This window comes from Sorex araneus, chromosome 2 (assembly GCF_027595985.1).
Source record: "Sorex araneus isolate mSorAra2 chromosome 2, mSorAra2.pri, whole genome shotgun sequence".
NCBI lineage: Eukaryota > Metazoa > Chordata > Mammalia > Eulipotyphla > Soricidae > Sorex > Sorex araneus.
Window position 1 is genome coordinate 122,861,034 of NC_073303.1, and position 13,160 is coordinate 122,874,193.

At 35.4% G+C, this 13,160-nt stretch overlaps 1 protein-coding gene across 50 annotated transcripts in view; it reads right to left on the minus strand.

The window, feature by feature from the left end:
- The window catches only part of RIMS2 (regulating synaptic membrane exocytosis 2), a 547,885-nt gene that overhangs the window by 266,122 nt on the left and 268,603 nt on the right, over positions 1-13,160 (minus strand). For 27 of the 50 annotated variants that reach the window (XM_055125211.1, XM_055125201.1, XM_055125204.1 and 24 more), the window contains 5 exons: positions 8,909-9,117; positions 7,319-7,438; positions 4,403-4,502; positions 3,287-3,410; positions 568-614 (listed from right to left, as the gene is read on the minus strand). In XM_055125211.1, coding sequence (XP_054981186.1) covers positions 568-614; positions 3,287-3,410; positions 4,403-4,502; positions 7,319-7,438; positions 8,909-9,117 — 600 coding nt within the window. Of the gene's footprint in view, positions 1-567; positions 615-3,286; positions 3,411-4,402; positions 4,503-7,318; positions 7,439-8,908; positions 9,118-9,258; positions 9,327-13,160 lie in introns of all 50 variants that reach the window. The other 23 variants (XM_055125214.1, XM_055125213.1, XM_055125209.1 and 20 more) reach the window with 1 other exon arrangement.

The window sequence follows — 13,160 nt, forward strand, 5'->3', positions numbered from 1 at the left end:
AGCACCACCAGGAGTGATTCCCGAGTACAGAGCCAGGAGTAACCCCTGAGTTTCTCCAGGTATGGCCCCCAAACCAAAGCAAACCAAACCAAAATCACAAAAACAAAACCTCAAGTTAAAAAATATGTAATTATTCATTAGGTTTACATAAGCATTCCTCCCACTGAGGGTTAGGTTACAAAGTAGAAAACTTTGAAACTAGCAAACATTTGGGAGGAAGGGCTGAAACTTTTAATAGTGATGCATATAGTCACTATTTCTAAATCTTATATTCTTACTCGTAAAACTATATACTTTAACTAAGCACAGTACATTCTTACCGTATACCGCAAAATTTTCTAGAATCACATAGTTCAGATAGTGTGGTTTCTAAAATGCTACACTAAAACATTATGAAATTTTATACTTGTTCTCACATGACATGAAATAATACTAAATCTTTCATTGTTATATGTAAAATGCTTGATGTTTTGTTTTCTACTTTGTATTGATAACAAAATACTTAATTTGGCCTCTAATAAATGAGCATTATTAATAACATTTTTGTCTAAAATAAATTAAACTTACTGGACTCCAGTTGTCCATGTGTGCTATCTGGTATTCTAGGGATATCTCTGAAATTACAGAAAACAAGAAATTATTCCAGCAACTAATGCAATTGCTACTGAGAAAAATTCAAAATGTTCTATTGGAATTAACAAAAGTACTTTTTAACTAACTTCATTAACACCAAAAATATATGTATTTTATTGATATATGCCAGTAAGAGTAAGTTCTAAAGCTTGAATCATTCCAAAAAGTACATAAAATATTTATATGATACAAAACTAGCAATATTTATTGCTAGCAATAATTATTCTAATTTTAATTACCTAAGTTATAGTTAGAATAACTTAATAGTAATAAACATGTTTATTAAAAACCATGTCTGCTATATTATAAAATTATTCTAAGACAAAATAAAAATAGACACTATATTTTAAATAGTGTCAAAGATATGTTACTTTGAAAAGAGCATATCACTAAATCTTACAAATTTAAGTAATCTTGTCTAGTATCAAAAGATATCAAAATAATAGTGCAACAATTTTCCAAATGAGTGAAAAAACTGTGCTTTAGGATTCTATAAAAAAGAATTGTAGGGGCCGGAGAGATAATACAGCAGGTAGGGTGCTTGCTGTGCATGCAGCTGACCCAGGTTGGGTCCCTGGCATCCCATATGGTCCCCCAAGCAATGCCAAGAGTAATTACTGAGCACAGAGCCAGGAGTAAGCCCTGAGCATGCCAGGTGTGTCCCCCACAAGAATTTAAAAATAAATTTTAGTTGGCGGCAGCGGTAGCAGCCACGTGGTAAAAGCCACCCTCTAAGACCCCTCCACCAGGAGGTAGGACTTTCTTTAGTGACGTAGCCTGTAGGTGGTCCTGGGAGGGGGGGCGTTCCCGGCGCACCTTCCGCCCAGAGATGAACCGGGAGCCGTGGCACGAGAAACAGACCCTCTGCGCCTATTGACTGTGATCCTGAGGTCTCCTAACCCATTTTGGCACCAGAGCGGATGCTTGCAGCCATCCATTTTGACTGTGAACTGAGCTAAAATATTAGAAACCCAAAACCGCGCGGCCGCTAAAGTCTTCACTCTTAGCAATGAAGAGAAATTATTAGATGATGCCTATTCAGCAGGCCTGATTGTTGGGGAAAATTTCCAATCAATAATAGTGAGTTCTGTATGGAAATATGGAATGTACTCAATATATAGAGAGAATAATGGGAATATCATTAGCTACTTAGGTGGGGGTGGGGTGGGAGGGGGTGTATTGGGGTTCTTGGTGGTGGAACAGGTGCACTGGTGAAGGGATGGTGGATTAATCAGTATTTGACTGTGACTTAAACCTGAAAGCTTTGTACTTTTTTTCTTTTTTTCACTGTGGTTCAATAAAATATTTCTTTAAAAAAAAATAAAACCTAACAAAAAAAATAAATAAAATAAATTTTAGAGTCTCTGTTCTAGAATGCTCTTATACAAAATATATATTAAATAATTCACTGTCAGTTTATAATGGTTTTTCATTCTCTTCATTTAGCTATACATATATCTTATATATTCGCTTAGTATCTGAGTACATATAATGGGATACAACTTTAATACTTTATTTGGTGATCCTCATATTGTAAACACAAGCATCTAATTTACTTCAGACTTCTGGAAATTATCCATTTAAATCTTTAGGTAACAAATTAAAAAACCTGAAAAGTACTTCCCATTTCCTTATTTTTATTTTTCCTTAAAGAAATTTTCCTTGGAGCTGGAGCAATAGCACAGTGGGTAGGGCTTTGCCTTGCATGCGGCCAACCTGGGTTCGATTCCCAGCATCCCATATGGTCTCCTGAGCACCGCCAAGGTAATTCCTGAGTTCAGAGCCAGGAGTAACCCCTGTGCATCTCCGGGTGTAACCCAAAAAGCAAAAAATAAAAGAAAAAAAAGAAAAAGAAAAAGAAATGTTCCTTTTCCTTCTGGAATTATTCCCTCTGGAATTATTTTCCTATAGGTCCTCTCTCACCTCTGCTAAAATTTTTATTCTGAAAAAAAAAATCTGTGTGCAAAGTTGAAAAACATATTGACCTTTTGACAATGTAGAGGACATCTATGAGTCTCCTTTTTAAAGATAGTCCCCTGCTTCTAATAGCTTTAACCATCTACTAAGGTATTTAGATACTAATAGTAAATACAGTTCCCTGCTCCTAATGGCTTTAACCATCTACTGAGGCATTTAGATAATAATAATAAATACAGTCCTCTATTTCTAATAGCTTTAACCATCTACTAAGGTACTAAGATAATAATAATAATAATAATAAACATGAATATTTATTTTCCTTTTATAATTGTATATCCTAATATGATTAGATAAAGAGATGTCACAGTTTAGGACGAAGTGTTTTTAGTAAAAGAGAAAAAGCACTGTCATCAAAATAATTCATTATTGCAATGAGTCAGATTCTTGGACTATACAAATGGTTTAATAATTTAATTTAACTACTTAATAATTGTTTAATAATTGTTCAACTATGGATAAAATAATCAAGCTGGGGCCAGGGATATGGCTCAAAGGGATAGAGAGCCTGCATTGTCTGTACAGGGAGTTCAATCCCAACACTTCAAGCCTCCCTTCTGAGCACAGAACTATCAGTCCAAGCCATGAGACCCAATATCACAGGGAGTGGATCCCAGCACAGACACCCCCATACACGCCCCCCAACACACACACATAATGAAACAATCAAACTCACCCAATGGGCCTTGAAACCACAAGTTCCGCCTGTGGTTCAGGTTTGGATTCCAGAATGATGTTATACACTTCCTCAAACGTGGCTCCTTGCAATAGCCTTCCATTCCACTCTAACACCTCGTCACCTACAGAGTGGGTCAGTATGGATCAACTCAGAGATAGCTTGAGCTCATGAAACGCACTTGAAACAAAAGCAACCTTCAACTAAATGAGCTCCACAGACCACACATCACTGAGGACAGCTAAAGGGGCAGACGAATCTAATGGTCAGGATGACTAAGTTCATTTTATTTAAGAGAGCCAGAAAGAGGAAAATAGATAAATGTCATTTCTGTTGCTTCTTAATAAAAAAAACTCTAATTCTAGAAAGTGTCAAGATTAGTTGCCTCTGTGAGAGAGAGACCTCCTGACCCCAATTATTTAAAATTTTACAATTCCAGGAGCTCATGCTGCAAAAATGGGCATGCAACGTCTCATACTATTCATAACAAATAATACAAAATAAATTATCTAGCATCTGTCTGTGGAGCAGGCTTGAGTGGCGATGAGAAAATTTTAAAAAATGGTGGTGGGAAGCTGGTGTTGAAATACTGAATGTAATCAATTATTGTGAACAACTTTATGAAACAAAATTAAAAATAAAAAAGATTAACTGCCTCTGCGAGATTTTATGGTTCTATATTCTAGGCTACCCTGAGTAAGCCACGCATGTCTACATGCTAAAATACAAAGCTTAGTACTTAGTTTGTGCTCAACTCCTGCCCAAGGCACTGCAGGAACTTGCCAACAATATCCAAAGGATTGGAGTGGTTTAGGAAATATATATTTAGCCTTGGAATTCATTCCTTAAGCCATGTTATAATTTTTTTTAAAGATACAAAGTTTCTGGGAAGCAAATTTGGTTAATACCAGAAAAAAAATAGCTATCAGGAAAAAAAATCAATAAATATAAAAATCTTATCTCAAGAAACACAACATACAACTTTCCATTAATGAATAAGATTATGTATTTAGGTGAAATGAGCTATTTGTTACTGGTCAAAGTGAGGAAAACACTTTTGATAACTACTCAAGTTTAACAGTGTCAAGCTAAAAAAAAAACACAATAGAAACCTACCTGGTCTAAGATGCCCTACCGTATCAGCTAAACTTCCCCTTTTCACTTTGGTAATAAATGCACAGAGTCGACCTGATTCAGTCATCTTTCCTCCTACAACCTGTTTAAAAGAGGAAAGTGTTCAAACAGGTATATTGTTCAGAAGAACAATGTTAAAGATTCAAGTAAGAAATAAGATCATTTGAAGATCTTAAATCAGTAATTTAATATGTTAAAATTGATAAAATGATAGTATTAATACTAGAAACTGAGTCAATGGCCTAAGAATGGACTCTTCTTACATATTCCAAATGCTTTTCAATACATTATAGCACTGTAGCACTGTCGCCCCATTGTTCAGCAATTTGCTTGAGCGGGCACCAGTAACATCTCCATTGTGAGACTTGTTGTTACTGTTTTTGGTATATCGAATATGCCACAGGGAGCTTGCCAGGCTCATGTGGGCGGGATACTCTCCATAGCTTGCTGGGCTTTCTGAGAGGGACGGAGGAATCGAACCCAGGTCGGCGGCACGCAAGGCAAATACCCTAACCACTGTGCTATTGCTCCAGTTCTATTTTCTGAAAGTTTTACATTCCTGATAAACAAAAGCTTGTCATTTTTGTCTTTAATACAGAATCCTGTCATTTCTTAAACATGTTTCTTAAACATGTACTATATGACATTTCTAGTTATACGTTTCAAATATCATAACTAATTTGCTCCTTTTACTATAACTATGATACCCAACCAAAATTTCTTTAGTTAATAATCTATATTTTTTTCTTTTTGGGTCACACCCGGCAATGCACCGTGGTTACTCCTGGCTCATGCACTCAGGAATCACTCCTGGAAGTGCTCGGGGGACCATATGGGATGCTGGAAATTGAACCCAGGTCGACCGCGTGCAAGGCCACCGAGGGTAGGGCATTTGTCTTGCACTCGGCCTATCCGGGTTCAATTCCTTCGTCCCTCTCAGAGAGCCCAGCAAGCTACTGAGAGTATCTCACCCACACGACAGAGACTGGCATGCTACCCATGGTGTATTTGATACGACAAAAACAATAACAAGTCTCATAATGGAGACTTACTGGTGCCTGCTCGAGCAATTCGATGAGCAACGGGATGACAGTGAAACAGTGATAGTGAATAATCTATCTAAATTGATTATCTGCATCAATGATGATGGATTTTTTCCTAAGAAACTTACAAATTTTACTTCATATTCTCAGAATTGCAGATCACCTGCATCCCAACTTTTCTAACTTTGTTTCTAGTGAGTTTATATAATATACATATTTACATATATATAAACTTATATGCATACTTACATATAAAAATAACTTGAAATATAAACAAATATATATACATATATTAGGAAAAGAAAACAGTTTAACAATGATGCAACAGAATCAAATGATTATATGCAATACTAAGCTCTTTCCAAACTAAGGCTATGATTCCGATCAGCTTTTATTTAATGGATAAACTATGTAATGAGTCACAGAACTAAGTCACAAGTTTCATTGACAATTGTTTATTTCTTTTCTCTCAGTGAAAAGTATCTAGATTAAAAAATCACTTTCATTATCTTAGTCCAAGTATTCGTACCTAATTTTCAATATATTACTATACAACATTTCAGTAATTATTAATTTTCTTGTATTTGACACTTAGAGTTAAATATACAGGTCATCTATTAATATTTTACATTTTGGCATCATGAGATTTAATAATATCAAATTATGCTTACAATAATGACAGACACTGAACAAAATACTATGCAATGTTGTGTTTGATCTTATTTAAATAAGTAAATAAATACTATCTCCTTTATACAAATGAGGCTAAAAAGTTTACCTGTTTACTACCATGCAGAGAACTATTACTGCATGATAGTAACTACCTGCATATAATTCAAGCCACAATTCCTAGCCTCTATAGTGCTCTCCATTTTACAGGTAGATTTATAATCAAATCCACAATCATCACATCTTTGTAACCAAGGAAAAATGATGACATTTCTCAAAGCCTATTTCTTTTGGGGGTGAGTATTAACACCCCAGTAAATGCTAAGTGTCCATTTCCACATACTCTAGTTTCTACTAAAGTTGAGCACTCCCAACACGGGTGATTTGTCATTATGGATCAACTCCAGAAACATTTACTCTTGTATTACATAGTGTTATATTTGCTGTATAGATGCACAAAAGCAAACAGTCTCTATTTGGTGTACTTACCAAGAAATTATCTGGCATCTTAAGGTAAAATATAAACCAATATTTATAATATAGCTACCATCCTACCTTAAGTACTTGAGTTTCTAGGCTATCAACAGTATTCTCAACTTCCCAGACACAAGAAGATAAATATACACTTTGTTATGCTGATCCCAAAACTGTGTTCTCTGTACACATGGCATATTTTCTAAAGTTTACATACTTAGTAATCAATGACATAATCTTTGTAGACTATAAATACATTGACATAAAGGACAAACTAGATAGCTAAAATATGTTTGAGTTTTGAGGTGGTACAACTCAGATTATGTTTTCTAAAATTGTACTTTAAGTATTGCTGTAGAAAAATGACAACTTCTGAAGTAACTTAGAAAATAAACAAATTTGGAATAATGAGTGCAATTATTTTAAAATTCTTGAAAATATAATGCAAAATGGGCGGTCATAAAAATTTATTATCTTAGGGCTAAAGCAATAATACAACTGGTGGTAAGGCACTTGCTTTGCATGCGGCCAACTAGGGTTCTATCTCCGGCACCCCATATGGTTCCTCAAGCCCACTAGGAGTAACCTCTGAGCACAGAGCCAGGAGTAAGCCAAGAGCACTTCTAGGTATTACCAAAAAACAAACCAAAAAAATTTATTATCTTTTGCTTTTCTGGAAAATCTGCAAAATTTCATTCAGTTCAGTACATACCTTTAAGCCAAGCATTGCTCCTGAGTCTCGAGGTACACTTCCATCTTTCAAACGTTTATTTAATAAAATACGACCAATTAAACGATCTCCATCTTTGGATGGCTGCCATGTCACAGGGTGCTGACAGAATTCATCAACAAACAAAAAAGAATTAATGACCTTCTATGATAAATGACCTTATGGTATGATAACTCTAAACTTAAAATTTCGAAAATAGTATGATTACACAAACCAGTTTCCATTCCAAACACTGACCAAGAAGGCTTATTACCTTATAATCTCAACTGTATAATCAAAAAATCTTTTTCTAAATTCAAATATTTAAACAGTTCTTTTGCAGAACACTAAACTTCAAAATCTGAGAGACTGTGAAAAGAAAGGCAAGCCTCTAATTTATCCACACACTGGGGACTAATTAGAATTCACAGGCAGAAAAGACAAATTGAAATTATATGCAGTTTTACTCATTAAAAATATGAATTTGATCTTCAAACACTTTTGGGAGGGTTCCAAAGACTTTATTATAGTATATGTTACAAGGCCGAACTGTATTAAAACATAAAATTCAAAGACACGATGAGGGTTTTCTTGAAACAGATTGCTAGATTAAAATTATAAAAAAATTACACAAGCCCCTTATAACTTTCTAATTCAATCTGCATTGGAGAAAAGGAACTCATTCAAAGGTGAGGACATATGACACGTCTCACATTTTGGAGGTTCACCGACTAGTCCAGCTCTTTGCTCAAGTTAGTAAGCTAACGTTCAGTGATTCAATGGCATCCCTTGTTAAATAACCTACAAACTCTAGGAGTTTCTTTCTCAGGGGAATAATCAAGTCCTTGATAAATATTACTGCACCAGTCCATTGTCAATCATATGTCAAAAAACAAAGTAAATGATTTGTGTAATCACAGTTTCATGGTTATCTAAAAGTAACATGCACATCATTTCATGCATTAGCAGGCAAAAGACGAGTTCCAGCAATCACATCTATATGATAAAAAGATTTCAAGTCTCACTATACTAAAAGCAAAAAATAATAAATACCAAAGCATATGGCAATGGTTAATGCTAATTGATACTACATTAAAATGCTTTGACAATAAAACAAAAGAGCAAAATGACAGTGAAAGGGAAAAAAGAAAAACAACTTTTTCTGTGCAAATAGACCCAATTATCTCCCTTTAACCTGGGATTCAAACTAGTAATAATTTAATTTTCATCCCAAGGAAAATGTAGGCAAGCAATCAAATAAGCCAATCCAAAAAATCTTTGTATTTGTGATTTATAATAACATTACAAATCTCTCTCATGCGACCATAAACAAAACATTCCTTTGTTCCTAATTTTTATTTTTATTTAACTTATTTTTTGGTATGCCATCAAATTAAAAATCAGCAAAGCAAGCATAAAGTAATTTGGTTGGTTTTTTGGTTTTGTTTTGTTTTTCTTTTCTGCACCTTAAGAAATGCTACATTGACCCTTAAAATGCCCTGTCCTTTTATTATGTTCTGCTTTAATGAGTGACAGAGAGCAAACGAAGACCAAATGAGCAGGTAAAAAAGGCAGGCGCCACGATCTCAGTACCTTATCACTATGGCTATGTTCTTCGTTAAGGGTTGTGCTACTACACGTATCTACCCCAGAGTCCTTAATCTGAGGCTCGGACCATTCCAAATCCTCTTCCAAAGAGTGGCCACCAAAGTACATCATTTTCTTTTGTCTCTCAGACCTGGTGTTAGAGTCCGACAAAACTGCCTGCTCACTAGTTTTTCTTTTTCCCTTTTGACTGTCCCCTACAGGTGTGGGATAAAAAAAAAAATAATAAAATAAAATAAAGAAAAAAGAAAGGAAAAGAAAACATGCAAAGGCGTAAATTAAAAAAGGAAAAGTGGAATGACAACGAAAATTAAATAGTAAGGCTCCCCATGTCTCACCAAAGACATTTGGGAGGCCTCACTGCTATGCCAAGACGTATGGTCCAACCAGTTGTAATCCATGTCTCCTGGGAAATTGGGACAGACAGAGTGCAGTAAAGGAGACGGCGAAAGAAAAGACGAACAAAGACATTATAAGCATTTTCAACTGTGTGATTCTGTCTGCTTCCAAGAACTTTTGTCTTAGGGCTCACTATATATATATATATGTATATATGTGTGAATATATATATATATATACATATATATATTCCAAGAGAAAGCTAAGACTCCAAATGAGTAAAACTTATAGAAAGCTGAATATAAAGTTTATGTACTCTAGCAGATCATAGAAACAAAAGTTCTGAAAGAAGGGGAAAGACTAACAATAAATAGGAATAGAAACAAAAATCTATATATAGTTTTAAAAAGAAAAAAGGACTAACAGCTATATCTATTACTTATACTATTTATTCCATGCTGGCCTAGAGGAGGTTTTGCTCTCCAAAGATTAAAGAACATTTTAAAATTAAACAGTGGTTTATAAATAACCACTATCACAAAAAGGCAGTTAAATGTAGATCTCCAAATGTAATATATTTTCTATAGTACTGCCGCCTCCTAAAACAGAAATGTTCAAAAAAAAGAAGATATTGGTTACACAAAAGATCAATTTTATATTAAAATGATAAAACATTCATTCTATTTCTATTATAAAAGTAAAACAAACTTTATGTAAGTATAATTCACTAATCTTTGAAATAATTTTTCAACTTTTTTCAGAAACCACATTCTCAACATAGTTTTTAAAAAAATGATTTTGTCAAATCATTTATGTAATAAAAATTTTTTTAATTCTATTTCCCAAACTTGTGTGTATCTCATTTGCTTTAAATTTGAAAAGTAATTTCTTTTTAGTTTTTGTGTACATATATATTTTTAAATCTGTTCATAATACTTTATTTAAAAATATTCACTAACATCTTCCATTTGCTTCCATAGTGAGTGCTAAGCTCTGTAAGTTAAAGATTCCAAACCAAGACATACAGCAGAGTGGAGATAAACACAAATAGTGAGACACAGGAGGGAACAAAACACTATGAGAAAGTATGATGTGATGGAATTAAGATTTTGAGGTGAATAAACACTTCTAATTTGTAACCTGAAGGATGAGAAGTAAGGCTAAGTAAAAGTGGAAGACAGAGTTTTCCAGTAAGCACGAACAAGTTATACAGGAGATTTAATGCAAATACCACGGGGTCTGAACCGAAGAACGCAAGAAGACAGTGCCAGACAAGACAGCTAAGAGAGCCCAAACCAGCTGAGAGGGATTTTCAAACCCCCCGTTAGCCTTTGCTTTACAGTAGTCTATTCATTTCACTCATTGGCAGACATTAAGGAAGATAATGAGTGGTGGAAGAGATAGTACTCAATAGGTAAGGTGCTTGCTTTGCATACAGTTACCCAGGATCGATCCCTGGCACCCCCAGCCCCAGCAGGAATGATCCCTGAGCATACAACCAGGACCAGCCTTGAAGAAGGAAGAAAGGAGGGAGGGGGGAGGGAGAAAATGACATAACTTATTTATTTACATTTTTTGGAGGGGGGTCACACCCAGCAATGCTCAGGGGTTAATTCTGGCTGTGCACTCAGAAATTACTCCTGGCGGTGCTTAGGGAACCATATGGGATGAAGGGGATCTAACCCAGATCAGCCGAGTGCAAGGCAAATGCCCTACCCACTGTACTATGACTCTGGCCCTTTATTTACATTTTAAAAAGATAAATCTACATACTAAACAGAGAGAAGACAGGAAGACACTGAGTTAAAAATTTTTGAGAAGCTAAGAGCATTAATGAGATTCAGTAGTCAAGGATAACTCTCAAATTTCTGACATAAACCACAGAATAAAAGGAAAGACAATATATGGGCTGGAGGAGATGGAAATCTTTTTATTCCAGAATGGGCAGGAAAGAATTACTCTCTTTCATAGAATTTAAGATTTTATTGGTTGTAGAGTCATAGGTAACAAAATGGTTTTAAAAATGCACTTTAGAATTTATTAAATGTGGCAATTGGTTTTGGAAATAATATTCAAACTAATTATAATTCTTTCAAGTGGGAAGCAAGAAATCAATTGTCTAAGCTACAATACAGCCTAAAAGAAGGGTCTGAGAAAAGATGTAAATTGAATGTTACTGGCAAATAGACAGGAACAAAGAGATCATTTAAGGGAGCCAGAGTAATAGTATAGAGGTAAGAGCATTTGCATTGCACGTGGCCTAATTATCCCTGGCATTCCATATGGTCCCTTGAGCACTGCCAGGAGCAATTCCTGAGCGCAGATCCAGGAGTAACCGCTGAGCAACCACCAGCTATGATCCAGAAAGTAAAAACAGAGAGAGAGAGAGAGAGAGATCATTTAAGAACAGAAGATAAAGAAATGAAAAGGAGCCTAACTGTTGATTGAGAAGAAGAGAAAGGTAGGGAGGGAAGGATTCCCAATCAAACAAACAAACAAAAAAAAAATCAGTAGAAGAAAAGTATGGAAGGATTTCTACACATCAGGTAAGCTGAGGAAAGGAAAATATGTGCTTGATCTGGCAACACAAAGATCAAGAAGAATGCTACAAAAGCCAATATAGAAAAATAATGAAACTAAGAAACTGAAGACTGAATGGAAGATGAGAAAATAGAAAATTTGTGTGTATCTGAATTATTACACAAAGTGCAATCCTCCCAAAACAGCATAATAAATATTACTTGAAAATTGTTAGATATACAAATTCTTTTTTTTTTTTTTTGCTTTTTGGGTCACACCCGGAGATGCACAGGGGTTACTCCTGGCTCTGCACTCAGGAATTACCTCTGGTGGTGCTCAGGGGACCATATGGGATGCTGGGAATCGAACCCGGGTCAGCCGCGTGCAAGGCAAACGCCCTACCTGCTGTGCTATCACTCCAGCCCCCAGATATACAAATTCTTTTGTACTATCCTAGTCTTAGTTGGTCAGAAATTCTGTAGGTGAGGTCTAATGATTTTTATTTTGAAAAGCTCACCAGTTGGTTATGAATTTACTGAGAATTACTAGGCACCATTCTCTTAAAAAGCTAATGTGTTAATAATAACATAACTATACTAACATTAAAGAATTTAATTTGTAGGGAGGAAGTTCCACTGTAACTTGGGCACTAGAGATGTGCTTAACAATTTTCCAAAATTATTTATGTCCCAGGCCACTCGTTCTGAGAAGGCTGCCACTGTGTCTGTGAGCTGGACAAGGGACCTAGCTCCAGCTAGCCAATAAAGACCCTTTGCTTATTGCATCACAACTTGTTTTCATGTGATTCCTTAGGGGAGATCTTGGCCCCATTTAAAACCAGACCCTTGGCGCACATATGCTGCCTGAGCCCATGTGCTGTTTGTGCCCACATGGCCAAGCACATGTTGGTGCCCAGGCACATGTGTCACCTGCATCTCCCCTCTTGAGATGTGTACTTTCATGCTTTCATGTCTAGCGCTAGGATGTGTGTAGATCTCTCTCCACCCTTGGAGAAGCCCGCGTTCTCTCTTGAGCGCATTATTCTTACTATTCCCTCTCTCTTATCCCTTCCTTCTCCCCTCAAAAACCTCTAAATAATATCTGTTTACTTCAAAAAAAAAAAACAGACCCTTTAAAATATGATTTCTGGAAAAGTATCCTAAGCCTCTATCATAAATCTTAATCCTGATTTCACCTTCTGATATAAGAATACAAGGGAAAGTACCTATTTCCTGGAAAATGTGATTAATGTCTGATGGAAAAGGATTCCAAGTAACAAAACAAAATCAAAAGTTTTAAAAGATTGTGACTCATTCCCTCCTGAATGAAAGATAAACTCTTTTTTAAATGATGTCCGGTGGATGTTGGAAACATTTTCATT